This window comes from Oncorhynchus keta, chromosome 27 (genome assembly GCF_023373465.1).
Source record: "Oncorhynchus keta strain PuntledgeMale-10-30-2019 chromosome 27, Oket_V2, whole genome shotgun sequence".
Classification (NCBI taxonomy): domain Eukaryota; kingdom Metazoa; phylum Chordata; class Actinopteri; order Salmoniformes; family Salmonidae; genus Oncorhynchus; species Oncorhynchus keta.
Genome location: NC_068447.1, coordinates 40537166 through 40558440, shown reverse-complemented (window position 1 = coordinate 40558440; position 21275 = coordinate 40537166). Strand labels below are relative to the sequence as shown.

Sequence of the window (21275 nt, the reverse complement as noted above, 5' to 3'; positions counted from 1 at the left end):
ACAATGCTGGTTGCAATTCAACTTTTCTGCAGGAGTCCTTTGGCTTGGCTAGATGTGCAACACTGTACTGGTCACATGTTTTTGAGTCAAGATGTTGACAATAAGTATATCTGTGACAAACGTATAAAATAGCACAATTGTTAAGACAAAGAGCTTATTAAACTGAATGACTGGAACTAGATTGGTGAAATAGTCAAATTAAAATAAATTGCATAACCAATTTTAGAGATCTGTTTTGCAGATAATTGAAGCTATAATTTATAGGGTCACACTTGAGATGTTATATTCTGACTATTCAAGAACGAGTGGGGTAGCCTATGATGGAATATCATTTAGTCAAATGGTAAAGAGTTGTTTTTCTCATGTCTCATTTGTATGTCAGGGGTGGGATATCCTATATATTATACGATCCCATTTTGGAAATGAGAAAGGGGCGACAGCAAAGAGAGATTGGAATGTTTTTCTTTCAAATTGTCGACATTCATTGATGAATAATTCGTCATTTCTCTTCATGCTCACTAACCGATGGCAACAGTCCGCGAAATGTCCAGTATGTACACATAAGGAGGGCTACCCTATTGAACTCACAGGGACTCAACTCCTGCTAATTCTGCGCGCACTGATATTCTTTAAAATGTTCATCTGATTATCTGTCTGTCAGATATAAATGATAATTTTACGATTTATTTTCTGTTATTATATACGAAGTTTCAAATGTATTAAAATAAAGGGGAGGGAGATGAACGAGTCGACTGCCTCTTGAAAAAAAACTAGTAAAATGTGAGGTTTGTCCTACCTCGTCCTGCGTACCTGCACTGGATCTCTCTCACTGACTGGCAACTTGAGACCACTGGCAACATAACGTTTTTCATCTCGGGAGACTAAAAAGTATAATGAACATGGGGAAAGTGGATTTAAAAATCCTGTGTGTTTTATTTTTCTTCGTAATCTCAGTGCAGATGGGATTTTCAGAGGAATACAGAGGAATACGCCTGGGAGCAAAAGAAATACCAATACAGGTGCGAATGATTTTATCTTCCTATTGGGACGAGTAATATCGGAAACTCTTGGAAAAATATAACATACTCATGACAGCCTCACAAAATCATGTTTAATTTAAAAAATAACATTTTTTTCCCCAGTTCAACGAAAAATGTATTCCTCATACAAGGCTACGTTCAATTTTGCACGCAATATGTATTTGTTGCACTCAAGTGAGGGGTAAACTATATAGAACATGTACAGGACTGCACGTTACTATAGGATGGATGGCATGAATACAATTACGCATTGGAAACAAACACATGATATAGCCTACACTATACAGTAAAGTCTACATTTACATGAATTAAAAATAAAGTTTCAATTACCCAAAAAATCTAGAAAAAAATGTTCACTTCAGAATGAACCCCTGCACATTGAAAGGTGTTCCTCTCTTTAATAAAGATCAACTGCCGCTTCGAACCAATTTCTCTGGTTTTAATCGATTTATGTGGCGTCGATATGAGTCAGAAAGATTAATAGCCTAGAGTCAAAATTCACTACAAAGTGTAAATAGCATACTTTTGATCATCCAAAACGGCATTTTGTAAATTCCTTATGATTTACTGGAGGGTTGGGTATAGATTACGACTTTACATGGGGAAACTCAATTTGAATCGTATTTACTGCCATTATACGTTACCCATGGGTCCACAGGGTTTACCATGAATTTGACTAATTTACAGGCAGCTCGGTGACAAGTAAAATTACGTATTTAATATTACAGTATACATTCTGTAATATACAGTATATGGTATCAAATCATGTACTGTGTACTGACATACAGCACAATATCGTAGAATTGACTGTATTATACTGATAAAAGTCAATGCTACCATAGTTTGAATGAATGGATTATATTAATTCAGGGTAGAGTTTGTATTTCACAGTGTGTTACTGTAATTACAAGGGATTGGTGCAAGCAGGTTGGCTGCTAAGTAAAGTGTTTACACATTACAGTATTAATTCATATTTAGGGTTTTATATTACTGTCACTTCTAGAGGCCTTAACAAAAGCTTCCAAACTGGCAGCAACTACAGGAAAAACAGACCAAAAGGACATGGAAAAATGCTGAACCATTTCAGTTTTAAGACTAGCTGCCTCCGGGCTCCCGAGTGGCGCAGTGATTTAAGGCACTGCATCACAGTGCTTGCTGTGCCACTAGAGATTCTCGGTTCAAGTACAGGCTTTCACTTACGGGTGCAACAAATAGAGCCTCTTACAAGACACGCCTCAAAATATGTTAATGCTCCAGAAACAACAATGCCATGCACCCACTAATGATGAAAAGGTTTTTGGCGCTCCCAAGATACGGTATGGTATTTCGACCCCACAACCTGTGGGGTCGAAATACAGCAATTTTCCCACAATGACCATCATTTATAGTATGCTGCAGTAAAACGTTTCAGAGTTTATTTTTGATTTTTTTTACTGTTGATGACACCTACAATTACCGTATACATTACAGTTTTCCATTACAGTGTCGTCAATGGGCCGCGCAGTGCATTCTGGGCGATTCTGGGTCAAGGAGATCACTCCTTCAAGGAGTGAATGTGAGTCAAAAGGGGGTGAAATGTAACCGAGGTCCACGCTTTTTTGATGAGTAACCTTGCTGGAGACTTGAAGACTTGTGTTAGCTTCCTGAACTCATCCCTATGGGCTTGAGCTAAGTAGACTAATAGTTTTGTGACATGCAGGAGATCCGGGTTCAAACCCAGTCAGTCACAAGAGCAAGATTAAATAGGAAGTGGAAAAGCTATCCTTAGAAGGGCTATGACAGGGCTATAAAACTATATTCTTATGGGGGCCAAATAAAACATTTTGTCACACTCCCTTTTAACGTGTCCTGCACTTCATAGAGGATACAGAAGGAAGAATGTTGAATTCAAATGCAGTTTTTGTGGGCACTAAAATTTCTCCCTTTGATGAAATCTACACCTTTGATTAGGATGTTATAAGTCATTATTTAGTTGATGATTTTTCCATTTTAAAGTCATTATTTCTATATAGCTTACACTTTCTCGCTCAGAACTAACTCGAGTGGGGCTGGTGTGGCTTTGTGACAGTGATTGCTAGAGCAGCCAGACTTTACTCACTCAACTGTACGCAGTGCACTGACTAGTTTTTCATGCACATTCTTTAACTTGAGGAATACTGCACCAAATACCTTAGCTACAGTAGATGTAAAATTAGCAAAAACATCAAAATTAATTACAGATTTTTTTATTCTGGCTATTTTAAGGAAGTGATTATTTTGAGGAAGTAGCTATGTTGTTGCTATGGTGACTCAGGAGGGACAAACAACAGTACCTGCCAGTGTACGATATGCGAACATAACACAAACACATCAAACCACAGCCCCAAGATAACTCTCATTTTGGCTTTAGTCATGGCCGCTTGCATTTCTTAACGGGCAATCTTCAAAATGAGGCTAAATCAAGAAGTGCAGTCACCCTCTAATGTTATTTGTTTGCGTTGTATCTCCAGGATATGTGATAATGGATTGACACAGCAGTGATTTGTGAGCAAAAGGAACATTTGAAACTGAGCCTGTGCACTGTGCACTGTGCACCTCACTATCCCTCTGTGTACAGTGACAGCATTTATTTCCAGTCCCCCCTTCATTCATGAATAGCTTTGATTCAGCCTATTTTGACACAGAAATATTGACCCAACCCCACACATAGATCCTGGAGATTCATTTAAAAGTAAGGGATTTTGTAAACTAACTACAGTACTTGGTAGTATTTTGTTACTTTTCCAAGACAAGTTGCCCACTTAAATACAATTTCTTATATTAGATAATGACCAAAATGTACTACATTTTAAATCATAATCTTTCCAGAATACAGTAGTACAAATGTGGGTACACAGAATTGGGTGGAAGGTTAAATTACATAATAATGGTGTGGTGTGTTGAAAGTCTTTGAATGAACAATATACCCTAAATCTACTTCAACGCAATACTTTTCAACCCTCTACTATGGCGTTAGGGCAACTGTATGATCTTAAATCACTGCTATAAAGCTGTTATACATCTATTAAAGGCCCAGTGCAGTCATCAACGTCAATTACCTGTGTTTTATATATATTTCCACACTATGAGGTTGGAATAATACTGTTAAATTGTAAAAATGATGATGCCATCTTTGTGCAAGAGCTGTTTGAAAAAATTTCAGCCTGTTTCGGTGGGATAGAGTTTTAGCCTGCCTGGTGACATAACCAGGTGGTAAATTAGTTAATAAACCAATAAGAAAGAGAGTTCCAAACCTCTCTGCCAATAACAGCCAGTTTTCAGTTTTTCCCTCCATACTCAGACCACTCCCAGGTAGTCCTAGCAAAATTCTTGCTTGAGAAATTACTTTTTGCTAAGATACTATTTTTGTTCATTTTTGACCATTTTAATTTAAAACAATCACATTAAGGTACCTAATTGTTACTCAGAAATGATTTGATATTGAGATAAAAACAGCTGCATTGGACCTTAAAGCTTTTAAGCTTTGCACAATGTTCAAAAGGCTTGTTTTAATTAAATGTTTCCAAACTACAGGAGTCCAGCAATATTTTACTGTCAGGGCCCTGGTGTGTACATAACAAACTACAACCTTGTATTCTGCTCTGCTGCGCTCAAACCCTATAGCTCTGCTGCGCTCAAACCCTATAGATCTGCTGCTCTCAAACCCTATAGCTATGCTGCGCTTGCTGCGCTCAAACCCTATAGCTCTGCTGCACACAAACCCCGTAACTCTGCTACGCTCAAACCCTATAGCTCTGCTGCGCTTGCTCCGCTCAAACCCTATAGCTCTGCTGCGCCCAAACCCTATAGCTCTGCTGCACTCAAACCCCGTAACTCTGCTGCGCTCAAACCCTATAGCTCTGCTGCGCTCAAACCCTATAGCTCTGCTGCGCTCAAACGCTACAGCTCTGCTGTGCTCAACCCTATAGTTAGGATTCATTACACTTTTATTAACTTTCTCTGTATTGTTTTTCTCCCCAGAGAGTGAGACGCCAGAGCAAACCAGCAAAACCATTGGTGAGTATGAGCTTCATGGAATGTCCCAGTTGAATGTATCATTACCGAGACAAGTAAGATATCTTACTGGTACGGCTTTACACACGCACAACAACTGCCTGTGTAGACGGGCTGTGATAATATTGGATAGCATTCACTGAACATTGATCCCCTTCTAAATCATATCAATATGTGTGGTGGTGACTATTCCGCAGCAGACGGAGGCTGGCACTAAGACAGAATTGAATGAGCTGTATTCCACCATAAGCAAACAAGAAAATGCCCAACCAGAGGCGGCGCCCCGAGTACCCGGGGACTTTAATGCAAATTCGTTTTACCAAATTTCTATCAGCATTTTAAATGTGCAACCATAGGAAAAAAAACTCTGGACCACCTTTACTCTACACACAGAGGCGCATACAAAGCTCTCCCTCGCCCTCCATTTGGCAAATCTGACCAGAATTCTATCCTGCTAATTCCTCCTTACAAGCAAAAATTAAAGCAGGAAGCACCAGTGACTAGATCAATGAAAAAGTGGTCAGATGAAGCAGATGCTAAGCTACAGGACGGTTTTTCTAGCACAGACTGGAATATGTTCTGGGATTCCTCTGATGGCATTGAGGAGTACACCATATCAGTCATTGACTTCATTAATAAGTGCATCGATGACGTCGTCCCCACAGAGACCGTATGTACATACCCCAACCAGAAGCCATGGATTACAGGCAACATCTGCACTAAGCTAAAGGCTAGAGCTGCCACTTTAAAGCTTATAAGAAATCCCGCTATGCCCTCCGACGAACCATCATACAGGCAAAGCGTCAATACAGGACTAAGATAGAATTGTACTACACCGGATCTGACGCTCGTCGATGTGGCAGGGCTTGCAAACCATTACAGAACACAAAGGGAAGCACAGCCGAGAGCTGCCCAGTGACACAAGCCTACCAGAGGAGCTAAACTACAGTTGAAGACGGATGTTAACATATACCTTAGCCAAGTACATTTAAACTCAGTTTTTCACAATTCCTTACATTTAATCCTAGTGAAAATTCCTGTCTTAGGACAGTTAGGACCACCACTTCATTTTAAGAATGTGAAATGTCAGAATAATACTAGAGAGAATGATTTATTTCAGCTTTTATTTCTTTCATCACATTCCCAGTGGATCAGAAGTTTACATACACTCAATTAGTATTTGGTACCATTGCCTTTAAATTGTTTAACTTGGGTCAAATGTTTTGGGTAGCCTTCCACAAGCTTCCCACAATAAGTTGGGTGAATTTTGACCCATTCCACATGACAGAGCTGGTGCAACTGAGTCAGGTTTACAGGCCTCCATGCTCGCACACACTTTTTCAGTTCTGCCCACAAATGTTCTATAGGGTTGAGGTCAGGGCTTTGTGATGGCCATTCCAATACCTTGACTTTGTTGTCCTTAAGCCATTTTGCCACAACTTTGGAAGTATGCTTGGGGTTATTGTCCATTTGGAAGACCCATTTGTGACTAAGCTTTAACTTCCTGACTGATGTCTTGAGATGTTGCTTCAATATATCCATATAATTTTCCTACCTCATGATGCCATCTATTTTGTGAAGTGCACCAGTCCCTCCTGCAGCAAAGCACCCCCACAACATGATGCTGCCACCCCCGTGCTTCACGGGTTGGGATGGTGTTCTTCGGCTTGCAAGTCTCCCCCTTTTCCCTCCAAACATAACAATGTCTTTTATGGCCAAACAGTTATATTTTTATTTCATTAGGCCAGTGGACATTTCTCCAAAAAGTACGATCTTTGTCCCCATGTGCAGTTGCAAACCGTAATCTGGCTTTTTTTATGGCGATTTCGGAGCAGTGGCATCTTCCTTGCTGAGCGGCCTTTCAGGTTATGTCGATATAGGACTTGTTTTACTGTGGATATAGATACTTTTGTACCTGTTTCCTCCAGCATCTCCACAAGGTCCTTTGCTGTTGTTTTGGGATTATTTTGCACTTTTTGGACCAAAGTATGTTCATCTCTAGGAGACAGAACGCGTCTCCTTCCTGAGCGGTATGACGGCTTCGTGGTCCCATGGTGTTTATACTTGCATACTATTGTTTGTACAGATGAACATGGTACCTTCAGGCATTTGGAAATTGCTCCAAATGATGAACCAGACTTGTGGAGGTCTACAATTTTTTTCCGGAGGTCTTGGTTGATATCTTTTGATTTTCCCATGAGGTCAAGCGAAGAGGCACAGGTACACCTCCAAGTGACTCAAATGATGTCAATTAGCCTATCAAAAGATTCTAAAGCCATGACATAATTTTCTGGAATTTTCCAAGCTGTTTAAAGGCACAGTCAACTTACTGAATGTAAACTTCTGACCCACTGGAATTGTGATACAGTGAATTATAAGTGAAATAATCTGTCTGTAAACAATTGTTGGAAAAATAACTTGTGTCATGCACAAAGTAGATGTCCTAACCGACTTGCCAAAACTGTAGTTTGTTAACAAATAATTTATGGAGGGGTTGACTCCAATGACTCCAACCTAAGTGTATGTAAACTTCCGACTTCAACTGTACTTCTATGCTCACTTCGAGGCAAATAACACTGAAATTTGTATGAGAGCACCAACTGTTCTGGAAGACTGTGTGATTACGCTCTCCGCAGCCGATCTGAGTAAGACCTTTGAACAGGTCAACATTCACAAGGCCGCAGGGCCAAACGGATTACCAGGACGTGAACTGCGAGCATGCGCTGACCAACTGGTTAGTGTCTTCACTGACATTTTCAACCTCTCCATGACTGAGTCTGTAATACCAACATGTTTTAAATAGGCACCATGGTGCCTGTGCCCAAGAACACTAAGGTAACCTGCCTAAATGACTACTGACCCGTAGCACTCACGTCTGTAGCCATGAAGTGCTTTGAAAGGCTGGTCATGGCTCACATCAACACCATTATCCCAGAAACCATAGACCCACTCCAATTTGCATACCGCCCCAACAAATCCACAGATGATGCAATCTCTATTGCACTCAACACTGCCCTTTCCCACCTGGACAAAAGTAACGCCTATGTGAGAATGCTATTCATTGACTACAGCTTAGCATTCAACACCATAGTGCTCTTAAAGCTCATCAATAAGCTAAGGACCCTGGGACCAAACACCTCACTTTGCAACTGGATCCTGGACTTCCTGACGGGTCGCCCCCAGGTGGTAAGGGTAGGTAACAACACATCCACCACACTGATCCTCAAAACGGGGCCCCCCAGGGGTACGTGCTCAGTCCCCTCCTGTACTCCCTGTTCGCTCATGACTGCACGGCCAGTCACGACTCCAACACCATCATTAAGTTTGCCAATGACACAACCGTGGTTGGCCTGATCACCGACAACGATGAGACAGCCTATAGGGAGGAGGTCAGAGACCTGGCCGTGTGGTGCCAGGACAACAACCTCTCCCTCAACGTCATCAAGACAAAGGAGATGATTGTGGACTACAGGAAAAATAGGACCAAGCACGCCCCCATTTCCATCAACGGGGCTGCAGTGGAGCAGGTTGAAAGATTCAAGTTCCTTGATGTCCACATCACCAACAAACTAACATGGTCCAAGCACACCAAGACAGTCGTGAAGAGGTCACGACAAAACCTATTCCCCCTCAGGAGACTGAAAAGATTTCGTCTGGGTCCTCAGATCCTCAAAAGGTTCTACAGCTGCACCATCGAGAGCATCCTGACTGGTTGCATCACAGCCTGGTATGGCAACTGCTCAGCCTCCGACCACAAGGCACTACAGGGGGTAGTGCGAACGGCCCAGTACATCACTGGGGCCAAGCTTCCTGCCATCCAGGACATCTCCTCCAGGCCGTGTCAGAGGAACACCCGGTGTCAGAGGAACGCCCTAGTTCCACATCAAGCGGTACCGGAGAGCCATGTCTAGGTCCAAGAGGCTTCTAAAAAGCTTCTACCCCCAAGCCCCCCCGCACTCAAACCTATTTTACACCGCTGCTACTCTCTGTTGTTATCATCTATGCATTGTCACTTTAATAACTCTACCTACATGTACATATTATCTCAACTAACCGGTGCCCCCACACACTGACTCTGTACCGGTACCCCTTTGTATATACTCTCTCTATTGTTATTTTACTGCTGCTCTTTAATTGATTGTTACTTGTATTTCTTATTCATATCTGTATTTTTTAAAAACTGCATTGTTGGTTAGGGGCTCGTAAGTAAGGATTTCACAGTAAGGTCTACTACACCTGTTGTATTCAGCACATGCGACTAATATGATTTGATTTGACATTAACCTCCATGTGTGCTAGAGATGATTTTTTGCCAGTTGTATACCCATAAGGGAGAAGACAAGCCTACATTGTTTTACTAGCAATACAAGAAACGCTTCCCATTAAGCCCTTTGAAATAAGCCAATCCTGGGACTTTAATGACATCATTGATGACATCTGGATAGAAACATGATGATCAAACATGCCAGTTTTAGGTTATGAGGAAATCATGCTGTGAGTGTAGATCTAGCTATCACTTTCATTGCAATCTGTATTTTCAACCTGTGTGCCACACAGAATGAGAAACCCTACAGTAGTACTGTATCTCAGTGGAGCCATCATTTTATTTGATGCTTTGAATGTTGCCAATGATAGATTGTAGATCATCAAGCATTCGGTGTCCGTTGTATCAGAAAGCTTGTCCACTGTCTTTGATACTGGTAAGTATCTAGAAACCGGTCTGTTAGTCTCTCAGTAGCTCAGGTCTGGCTGTGTCCCGACCTGGCAGTAATGTGGCCCAGCTGACCAGATTGGTCCCAGCAGGGCCCAGAATTATCCAAGTAAACAACGGGGTGGGAGGGATATCTTGCAGACTGTGGCTTTGTAACATTTGTCTAAACTTGTCAAGGCACTGAAGTCTGGTTAAAAAAAGCCTGGTAATACTTGGGTTTTCATTCACAAAAGATCCCCATCAGTACTCAAACCTGCGTCTCTGCAACTGTCAGTCAAACACCTTAGCAATTACACCAAGAGGTCCAAACCTATTGTTGAGGTCGCTATTGGCTTTGTACTTGGGTAGCCATATAACGATTTCATCAGATCAAATGTGAATGTTCTTTGATGACTGTTTTCTGGATGAATCTGTTCCCAGCTGAAGGTGACAGACTACCATGTGAGGTGTTCTGTCATGTCTCGCTACTCCCACACCACCATCCAGAGCTCTGTGTGGAACCAGCTAGCTGTCACCAAGGAGGTAGCCTTTGAGGTGGACCTGCCCTCAGCAGCATTCATCTCCAACTTCACAATGTGAGTCAGTCACACACTTTAAGTCAAGTGAAGTTTACTTTATTATCCCAAGAGGAGGAAATGTTGTTTTTTGTACCCCTCACTCACACAAGCTCACAGGCAGCAGGAGAGGCTATGAGTGAGAACCAGCCAGCTAGTTCTCCCTCTCTCTCTCTCTCTCTCTCACCTCTATTTTTCTTTTAGTCACTTCATCCCAGGAAGTGGGCCTATAATCAAATTAATTGTTCCTTCCCTTGGAATGATGTAATCCCTCTATCCTGGGCGCCAGTTTCTTCACTCTTGCCAACTCTTGCTGCTTGACGATGAGTGACAAGGAGTTGGCGTAATAGCACAAACAGAATGGCACTCAGGCTAATATTCTTCAGGGTCAAAAATACATTTATTTTGGTCTGTGAAGGGGGGTAAAGTATAAGATAAGAGGTCCTAGATTTTTTTTTTATTAAAAGGAGGGTAAAGCTTGGTAGTAAATAAACCAAATAAATCCCAAATGCCAGTGAGGACTGCGGTTTCCGGACATACTCCCCAAAATAAAAATTTCAGAGGAATTATGTCAGGAACTGACATTCCGTTCGGTGTGGAGGGGAGACATATAATTTGACTACTAAGAAGGCTGGAAACCACTCTGCCACTCTCCTTTAAAAAATGCTAAATATAAACAAGATAAATAAGTCAACATTAAAGACCCAACGAGGAGCCTGGGGTTGGGTTTGGGTCAGAAGAGGGATGAGTCTGGGGGATCTTAAAAGCAGATGAATACCATGCTTTGTAAATATGTAAAAAATTTAGTAGAGAAAATGACAGAAGCATGCCCTGTTCCCCCTCCCCTCTCTCGCCTGCGAAGTTTACCAAGGTATATATAAACAAGCCAAGGTACACATGCTACGCAGACCTGCACGCACACACATGCAAACACATACTGACACACATAGCCAACACACATATCCATTTACATGTAATCAAATGGGGGATGTAAACTCTTGAAAATAGACAGTTTTACATGCGGACTAACTCTCTGATGCATGCATATAATATCACACATCTTTCTCTGTCACACGTACGAGCGTACACACATACACACACACACACACACACACACACACACACACACACACACACACACACACACACACACACACACACACACACACACACACACACACACACACACACACACACACACACACACACACACATCCTTGGAAGTTGTGGGAATGTACACTACCGTTCAAAAGTTTGGGGTCACTTAGGGTTAGGGTTTGATCAGAAATACAGTGTAGACATTGTTAATGTTGTAAATGACTATTGTAGCTGGAATACCTACATAGGGGTACAGAGGCGCATTATCAGCAACCAACACTCCAGTGTTCCAATGGCACGTTGTGTTAGCTAATCCAAGTTTATCATTTTAAAAGGCTAATAGAACATTAGAAAACCCTTTTGCAATTATGTTAGCACAGCTGAAAACTATTGTCCTGATTAAAGAAGCAATAAAACTGGCCTTCTTTAGACTAGTTGACTATCTGGATCATTAGCATAGGACAACCACGCTCTCACCAAGCTCTAAGAAACTTTTGGTTTTTCAGAACGTTCTGTATAAGCTGGAACACACACACACAACACTTCACCAATTAACCCAGAAGGAAAATAACTGTGGTGACTGTGTTTCTTTAGTTCAGTGGCGTTTCACAACGTGGGACTGAGGGGCTTTGTGTTCTGTGTGTAGGTCACTCATGTGCAGCCGTTCCCAGTTCCCACTCCCTCTCAGCCACACATACATACAGGCCCCTCTATTTTCCACCCTGCTAAACCCACCATTTCCTTCTGCTCTGTGTCCGGAACAAGACCTGCTTCAAGGCTGGAGATTTATTTTGGTTGGTCCCTGTTGGTTTTTATTTTTTTTAAATTTTTTCAAAGGACATGACCTTATTTTAGCACTTCATCACATGATGACAGAAAGGCGGTGAGAATTTAGGAACTGTATGGTTTGGATTAGGGTGTGTGAGCTCTGGTCCAGTTTGGTTGGGTATGGAGTAGGTTCTCCAGGGGCCACGGAGGGGGCATTTTTCAGTTATCATGGGTGCGTCTCCTATCCAAACACATAACGGTCAGGTCAAAAGTAGTCTACTATATGGAATAGGGTGTCATTTGGGATGCAGAAATGGTTACTGAAAAGAGATATTATAATGTCCTGAGACCCTTTCATGGCCTCCGCGGAACCTACACCGAACCATTTCCCAACCAAATCATTGACCAGAGGGGAATGACTCCCCCTCTCACCCTTCCCTTCACCCTACCTTTCCTCTCTAGCATGTTTTGAACTTAATCTGTGAACCAGCACGATACACGTTTGTCCTCCATCTAACACAAATGCGGTGAAGTACGCTATTGCCTTGTAACGTGTGACTAATAGTGTAAGTTAGTTGCCGTCAAGGAAGGTTTGTTTACCGCAAATAAACCTAGATATTTTCCGTCCATGAGGCCAATGCATGTTCCTTAATATAGTCTGACCATTGCGAGTTACACGTGTTACCTCATCCTTCCCTCTGCCCCCAGCACCTCCAATGGCAAAGTGCACATCGCCCAGGTGAAGGAGAGGAGTGTGGCCAGGAAGATCTATGACGCAGCCAAGAGGCAAGGGAAAACAGCTGGACTCGTTGCCACCAAGTCAGTCTGAGAAAGTATTTCATACCACAATCCATCTTTGATATGTGTTTTATTTTGGATTTCTTTGTTTTATCTGGGGAAAAGTACAACAACGCATCTGTATTTTAGACGTATGGACACCCGTCACCCACCACACTCATTTAAATCTTTTAGCACTTCTACTCAGATCAGTTGTACTTGCCTGCTTCAAATTCTTTCCATTTCACCACGGTTTTCCAAGTCATTCTTTCACCAGTTACCACCGCCACCACTCCAATACCTCTCTCTTGCTGTGTCTTCATCTCAGGGAGAGGGAGATCGAGAAGTTCCGCATGGCGGTGAGTGTTCCCTCAGGGAGCCGGATTTCCTTCTCGCTGTCCTACGAGGAGCTGCTGCCCCGCAGGTTGGGTCGCTATGAACTGATCCTGGGCCTGAGGCCTGGAGGACTGGTCACTAATTTCACCCTGGATGTCAGCATAGCAGAGAGGACGGGACTCCGCTTCGTCAAGGTCCTCCCGCTGAAGTCCAGCCGACGGCTCTCCAACACTGTCACAGGTAACATAGGAAAAGGCAGCAGTTATTGTTTATCGTCAAAGTAATCAGTGTTAGTTTTGACACAAGCAGCGTGTTTGAGGGGATCAGTTTGAACAAGGCAAGTTGCATGATCACTCATCTGGATCACAGTGATGAGTAGGTATTGTATAGTAGGATGCAATGTATATGTAGTACACCTCAAACATGCACATTTACATGGGTGTTCTCTGGTCTTCCTCTCCCATCCAGGTGAGACAGAAGCCCCAGCCTCCACTGAGATCCAGCAGAACCCTTGTTGTGCCCGTGTTCATTACAACCCCAGCCTGCAGCAGCAGAGCAGTGTCACCTCGAAGGGACTCAACGCTGACTACATCATCCAGTACGATGTAGAGCTCAGCGACCTCATGGGAGACATCCAGGTCAGCGCACATAAACACACATACGCGCAAGAACTACACACTGTGTAGGCCCAAACTCTTACACAACAAATACTGTACAAAGACGGTATCTAGCGAGGCAATCATCTAATCCAATGAGGGATTCTTCTCTTCTGTTGGCCTGCCTCAGGTGTTTGATGGATACTTTGCCCACTACTTTGCACCTCGGGGGCTTCCTGTGGTCCCCAAGGATGTCATCTTTGTCATTGATGTCAGTGGCTCCATGATTGGCACCAAGATCAAACAGGTACAGTAGATGTTTTACCCCTCTCAAATTGCATCCAGCTACACCTCATTCATTTAGACAATAATGACAACATTGACACTACATTATATCAATAAAATGATCATTTCTCTTCTCGCTCTGTATTGGTGTGGACCAGACAAAGCAGGCAATGTCCACTATCCTGGGAGATCTTCGTGAAGGGGACCACTTCAACATCATCACCTTCTCAGACAAGGTCCTCACCTGGAAGAAGGGTCGCACAGTGAGGGCCACGCGGAATAACGTACGAGACGCTAAGGAATTTGTCAAGAGGATCATCGCTGAGGGATGTGAGTGGGATTGAGTCTGATGTGCTCGAATTGCATTATATCTGCAGCAACCTGACAAGACCGCTAAAACACGGTCTGTATTCCATCTTCTGTCTCCTCTTCTGCATCCTCTCTCCTCCATTTCCTCCACACCTCCCTCTCTTCTCCACACCACCTTCCCTTCTCCACGCCACCTTCCCTTCTCCACGCCATCTTCCCTTCTCCACACCACCTTCCCTTCTCCACACCACCTTCCCTTCTCCACGCCACCTTCCCTTCTCCACGCCACCTTCCCTTCTCCACACCACCTTCCCTTCTCCACACCACCTTCCCTTCTCCACGCCACCTTCCCTTCTCCACACCACCTTCCCTTCTCCACACCACCTTCCCTTCTCCACACCACCTTCCCTTCTCCACGCCACCTTCCCTTCTCCACGCCACCTTCCCTTCTCCACGCCACCTTCCCTTCTCCACACCGCCTTCCCTTCTCCACACCACCTTCCCTTCTCCACACCACCTTCCCTTCTCCACACCACCTTCCCTTCTCCACGCCACCTTCCCTTCTCCACGCCACCTTCCCTTCTCCACACCACCTTCCCTTCTCCACACCACCTTCCCTCTCTCATCCTCCAGGGACCAACATCAACGAGGCCCTCCTCTCAGCCGCCCAACTGGTCAACCCCTCTGCCTCCTCCTCGTCCTCTTCCGGTGGCTTCCGTCGGGTCCCTTTGGTCATCTTCTTGACGGACGGTGAAGCTACCATCGGCGTGACGTCCGGCGAATCTATCCTTAGCAACGCTAAGAGCGCTCTGGGTTCCGCCTCTCTGTTTGGCCTGGCCTTCGGAGACGACGCCGACTTCCCCTTGCTGCGGCGCCTGGCACTGGACAACCGTGGCATGGCGAGGATGGTGTACGAGGACACAGACGCCGCACTCCAGTTGAAGGGATTCTACGATGAGGTAGCCAGCCCGCTACTGTCAGACATCCAGCTGACCTACTTGGACGACCAGGCCTTCGACGTCACCCGCTCCCTCTTCCCTAACTACTTCCAGGGCTCAGAGCTGGTGGTCACTGGGAAGGTCAAGCCAGGGGTCAGGAATCTGAGGGTTGGTATAACATCATGTTGTAATTGTCCATTGTTTTTACCATGAGTTGATGGAACATTTAATTTTTGGGGAAATATTGATATTGATAAAGCTTTTGTTTTATTTGCTTCTCTTCCCTTCTCTATTCCCTTCTCTTCTCTTCTCTTCATTTCTATTCCCTTCTCTTCTCTTCTCTATTCTCTTCTCTTCTCTTCCCTTCTCTTCTCTTCATTTCTCTTCCCTTCTCTTCTCTTCATTTCTCTTCCCTTCTCTATTCTCTTCTCTTCATTTCTCTTCCCTTCTCTTCTCTATTCCCTTCTCTTCTCTTAATTTCTCTTCCCTTCTCTTCTCTTCTCTTCCCTTCTCTTCATTTCTCTTCCCTTCTCTTCTCTTAATTTCTCTTCTCTTCTCTTCATTTATCTTCCCTTCTCTATTCTCTTCTCTTCATTTCTCTTCCCTTCTCTTCTCTTAATTTCTCTTCTCTTCTCTTCTCTTCTCTTCTCTTCTCTATTCCCTTCTCTTCATTTCTCTTCCCTTCTCTATTCTCTTCTCTTCTCTATTCCCTTCCCTTCTCCTCTCTTCCCTTCTCCTCTCCTCTCTTTTCTTCATTTATCTTCCCCTCTCTTCTCTTCATTTCTCTTCCCTTCTCCTCTTCTCTTCATTTCTCTTCCCTTCTCCTCTCCCCTCTTCTCTTCATTTCTCTTCCCTTCTTCTCTCCTCTCTTCTCTTCCCTTCTCCTCTCCTCTCTTCTCTTCATTTCTCTTCCCTTCTCCTCTCTTCTCTTCATTTCTCTTCCCTTCTCCTCTCTTCTCTTCATTTCTCTAAACCCCTTCTCTCCTCTCTTCTCTTCATTTCTCTTCCCTTCTCTTCTCTTCATTTCACTTCCCTTCTCCTCTCTTCTCTTCCCTTCTCCTCTCTTCTCTTCATTTCTCCTCCCTTCTCCTCTCCTCTCTTCATTTCTCTTCCCTTCTCCTCTCCTTGCTTCTCTTCTATTCTCTTCTTAGGTGTCTCTGACAGCCAGTGACTCTAAGCAGAAAGTGAAGATCGAGAACGACGTGTTGGTGTCTAAAGGAGAGGAGAATGGGACAGCCTACTCCATGGGCTGCCCTGGGGGCATGGGTGGGATATCCAGCTTCGTACGTCGTCTCTGGGCTTACTTCACGATCAAAGAGCTGCTGCTGGCCAAACTGAACAGCACCGACCTGGTCATGCAGAAACTGCTGGGCGAGAAGGCAACCAACCTCTCCCTCAAGTTCAACTTTGTCACGCCGGTTACTTCCCTTGTTGTAGTCAAGCCTGATGCAGATGAAATTCCTACCACAGCGTCAACTACGACAGCTCAACCCGCCACCACAACCACCACCAAGCCCACCACCGTCAACACCACGAGTAGAGCTACTACAACAACCACAGTTGCCCACACTACTGCCACCGAAATAGCCTCCCCCATCCCTGTGAAAAAGCCCAGGAGTAACGAAGCTAAGCCAGACCCTCTTGTCACCAAGCATCCACCTCCCCAACCTCCACCTCAACCCAGAAAGGCCTCCACCCCACCCACCCCAGCAAAAACAGTGGCTCCACCATCCCCCAAGAAAACCACTAAGACTAGCACCCCCAGCCCCAGTGCCGCCAAAACCGTCCTTGCCCCTCTCTCGGGAAAAAATCCCACCCCTCCTCCCAGCTCTCCTAAAACTGCCCCTGCCCCTCCCGCCAGGATATTCTCTACCCCCCTGGCCAACTCGTTCAAAACAGCTGCCGCTCCTGCACCTGGGAAAACCACAACCACCTCTCCACCCAACATAGTAAAGAACGTCCCTACCACATCACCCACTACAGTCCCTACAACTGTGAAAACCACTACCTCCACTACCACTCCCACCTCAGTCAGAACCGATCCAACCCCTGCTCTACAGCCTTGGAAACCCGCCACGCCCCTTCCCATCTCTGTTAGAACAGTCCTCCCTCCAGTTAGAATACCCCTCTCCTCCTCCTCTTCAGAGAATGCCACCATGTCTGCCACTGATGCCCATCCACCTCAGGTTACCACATTCCTGTACAGTGTTCTGTCCGTCGCCCCTACTCCAGCTCCACAGGGCCGTAACACAGACCCAGTCTCAGATGTGGAACAGATTGCCACCTTTGTCTCTGCCACATTTGCCCCCATGCCAGGCATCACAGACGGGCCTAAACTGTGGGAGGCTGCAGGACTACTGGGTTGGTATTCCACTAATCTTGGAAACTCAGAACTAAAATCTCACAGGTGCTTGATTAAGTTCTGAGGGAAGATGTTTTAGAAAAGGGCGTAAGTAGGGCGGTAGCTCCATCCCTGTCTCTCTCTGCAAGTGTAAGGGCTGAATGTCCCCTCCTCTTCCAACATTTTAAAGATGTGAGCCACTGTGATATCGTGATTTATCCAAATCATCAATTACAAAAACCAGCCCTTCAGAACAATATTCCTTGTTAGTCATTGCGTCCCACAGTCTGTTGACAGATGCTACGATACCATTTATGAGATTGGTTTTCTCGCTCTCTGTCAATCTCACTTGGAACTTCAACTACTACAATGCAAAGTAAAGTTGATAATACTTGTCTTAAAGGATACATGTTTAATTAAATAACAGTATTGCATATTATATGAATTGTGTTGCATCAGGTATTGAACTTACAGTCCATATCTTGTACCTGTAAATATTAGTACAATTGAATGCAGCACCGGCACTATCAATCCACCATTTCTGGCTGAATTGTGACATGTTCCTCTTCTTTCCACCAGATGTCTCCACATCCATCCAGATCCATAGAAAAGGTGAATCAACCATACCAGAAGATAATATAATAATAATAAGATTTCATCATTCTGTTTCAGCTCTGTTGCACAAATGTCCTGAAATACAATTTTTGAAAGGGATACATGCTGTATTTGAATACAGAGATAATGGGTAGGAGGTTAAAAAGTGATGAAGTAGTCCTTTAGTGTATCACTGTCTCAATCTGTGTTTTCTCCATGTCTCTCTACCTTAGATATGGACCGAGATAAAGGTCAGTTCCTCTCTTATTTCCCTGCATTGAAAAACCAATTCATTGCAACAGCATGTATGTTGTTGTATCTTCAAAGCTGTCGTTTCCTCCTATAGAGATTCTGATGAAAGCCCCTCAGACCAACTCAGGGAGAGGATATTTTTTTTTACTGTGTCTGTCTGGTGTCTCATGATGACCATATGATTGGATCTTTTAGATTATGATGCAACCTACGACCAAGACTACGACCTCAACTATGATTCCTGTAAGTCACAGTTGACTAATATGTAGAACTATTTAGTTGTGTTGGCAATAGGGATACTTTGTACGTTCCCTCAGTTGATACAGATATTTAACACGCTTTCGGAATTTGTATCTTTTCAGGGGATGAATCAGCATCAAATCTTTGTAAGTATTTCATTGTTTTTCTGTGTAGTCTAGCATAAGATCAATGTACTTCAGAGATGTTAGTAGGCTCTGAACTGTCATTGGTTTCAGTGCTTCAGAAAGATAACACGCAGTCTCAGTTGTACCTGTTGTCCTTCCAGTGCCAGGCCCCACCTCTAGACTGAGTTCTGTCAGAGTCTTCTCCTCTTCTGGTAAGGTGCTTACACTTTAACCAGTAACATAACATAACCAGTAACGTAACATATAACTGTAAAATCTGTTTCTCACCTTTGTCTTTATGTTCAATGTTTTTTATTTTAGTTGATGGAGACCCTCATTTTATGGTCCAGCTCCCCAAACTGAAACAGAATCTGTGTTTCACGGTGGACGGCAGGGCCAACGACGTACTGAGACTGCTGGAAGACCCAGAGAGAGGTTAGTCAGCACAGACTACCACGAACAAAAGTCCAGAACGGTAGTCTTATATTAGTGGCATGTCATTGAATTTAAGAAATGTGCCGTATAATCTACTTTAGAAGAACCATAACATTTTATAGGCACACAGTATATTAAAATGGGATCACATTAAAGAACACCTACATTCTGTAAGTTGGCACGCACACGCATATGCGCGCACACACACAGCTAACCCATGCCTTCCTCTTCCCCTCAAGGTATCACGGTGGACGGCCATCTCATGTGGGCTCCGTCCAAGCAAGACGTAGAGGACCGCTCCCGCACTTACTTTGACAAGATAACCATCTCCGCTGCCATGGGCGGGCGCGGCGGGCTGGGTGGCATAGTGATCACACTCTCATTGGACGCCGTGGTGGTGGAAGGGGAGGGACGGGACACCCTACTCACTAATCTGCAGGGATCTGTAACGAGGCAGGGCGTGGCGGTATCCGTGGACACCACAGATGACATCCATCAGAGCTGTCGGATCGAGCTGGCGAAGGATATTTGTTTCCTGGTTCTGTTCCACCACTACAAACAGCCCAGCTACCTGCAGATGGCGCACCTCGGGTTCTATATCACTGATGGACAAGGCCTCTCTCCTTCAACCCAAGGCCTACTGGGTACGTTGTCTTTAAACCAGTTTCCTTGACTTGTTAAATACACCTGGCCCTAAAGTGTTGCTGTATAAAAGGCTATGGGAAAATACTATACATATGTTGTGATTGACTGCCCTCTCATTGTCCCCTCTTTCCAACAGGCCAGTTCCAGCATGCGGACATGAGTGTGACGCCGGTGAAGGACCCTAGTGACACACCGCCCCAGCCTAGTAAAGATGGGGTCCTGTCCAGGGGGGTGCTGAGGTGGGGGGCGATTCACGTACCCATCACCCTACAGGACAAGACCCTGAAGGACACAGTGAGGAAACGTCACCTGGGCAGGTGTTGGGTCGTGCCCAAGGCACAGGTGGAGAAACTGTTGGGTCATCCATACCAGAGCTACCTGGTGGATAACATGTAAATACTATTTTCAAATGTCCATCCAGTATTAGCACTCCACTTAGAATACACATGCCTAGTACATTGCTTCATACCAAGTGGTATGCTAGTATAGAGATTGGAACCGAGCCACTCATCTAGCTACCAACACCTCAAAGCTGGGCAGCTCAGGCCAATGGGAAAATACAGTGTCTCTGCAAGGACAAACAGCACTGTGACTAGTGTGCTGCTGGCTAGCCTTCAATACCAACATCACATAGTGGGTTATTACTCTCTCTCCTCTGAAAGTGTGCATGAATTCATGTTCATGATTATGAAAATGAGAGACAGAGAGAGGGACACAACAAGAGACAGATACAATGACAAACAAAGACAAAAGAGAGAGAGAGAGACAGAGATTGAGTCCAGTAAGAAATCTAAAGAATGATGAGGTAATTCTCATAGGTGTCAGACATGGAAAGATAATATAGGAGATGGGATGAGGTCATTTCACCAGTGTCTTTCTGAAATAACAACAGGGGACAGACTTCATCTGCTGTTAACGTGGCAACAGTTAGATATGTTAATTGTCTCTATACCTCTGCAGACAAATGCTGCTTGATCTTGACATACAGCTAAATCCAAACTCTCATTCGCAAAAAAATCATATGCTTCATAAGGACAATTTATAATTCCAATGTTATAACAAATATATGAATAGATCATTTGATTTTTTAGCAATGTGTCATTTTATATAGAGGGTCAGAGTTGTATTTTAATTGTTTCAGTTTTATTGTGAAGTATAAGTTATAAAAGGACTAAATCTTATTTAAAAACAATTGTATA

At 44.0% G+C, this 21275-nt stretch overlaps 1 protein-coding gene across 2 annotated transcripts; it reads left to right on the top strand.

Annotated features, from left to right (window-relative positions):
* Positions 1-61: 61 nt before the first annotated feature.
* LOC118360331 (inter-alpha-trypsin inhibitor heavy chain H6-like) lies at positions 62-21231 on the top strand. 2 transcript variants are annotated; one of them, XM_052482417.1, is made up of 18 exons: positions 62-1019; positions 5040-5075; positions 10204-10358; positions 12912-13022; positions 13309-13556; positions 13785-13954; positions 14103-14219; positions 14356-14527; positions 15140-15612; positions 16596-17805; positions 18365-18397; positions 18613-18630; positions 18827-18874; positions 18994-19017; positions 19158-19208; positions 19318-19431; positions 19671-20075; positions 20213-21231. In XM_052482417.1, exons 1-18 carry the CDS (start codon positions 894-896, stop codon positions 20470-20472), a joined length of 3771 nt encoding a protein of 1256 aa, XP_052338377.1. In that variant the 5' UTR covers positions 62-893; the 3' UTR covers positions 20473-21231. The 2 variants fall into 2 exon arrangements, with proteins under 2 accessions (XP_052338377.1, XP_052338378.1); XM_052482418.1 differs by lacking the exon at positions 62-1019 and adding an exon at positions 4255-4624.
* Positions 21232-21275: the final 44 nt, after the last annotated feature.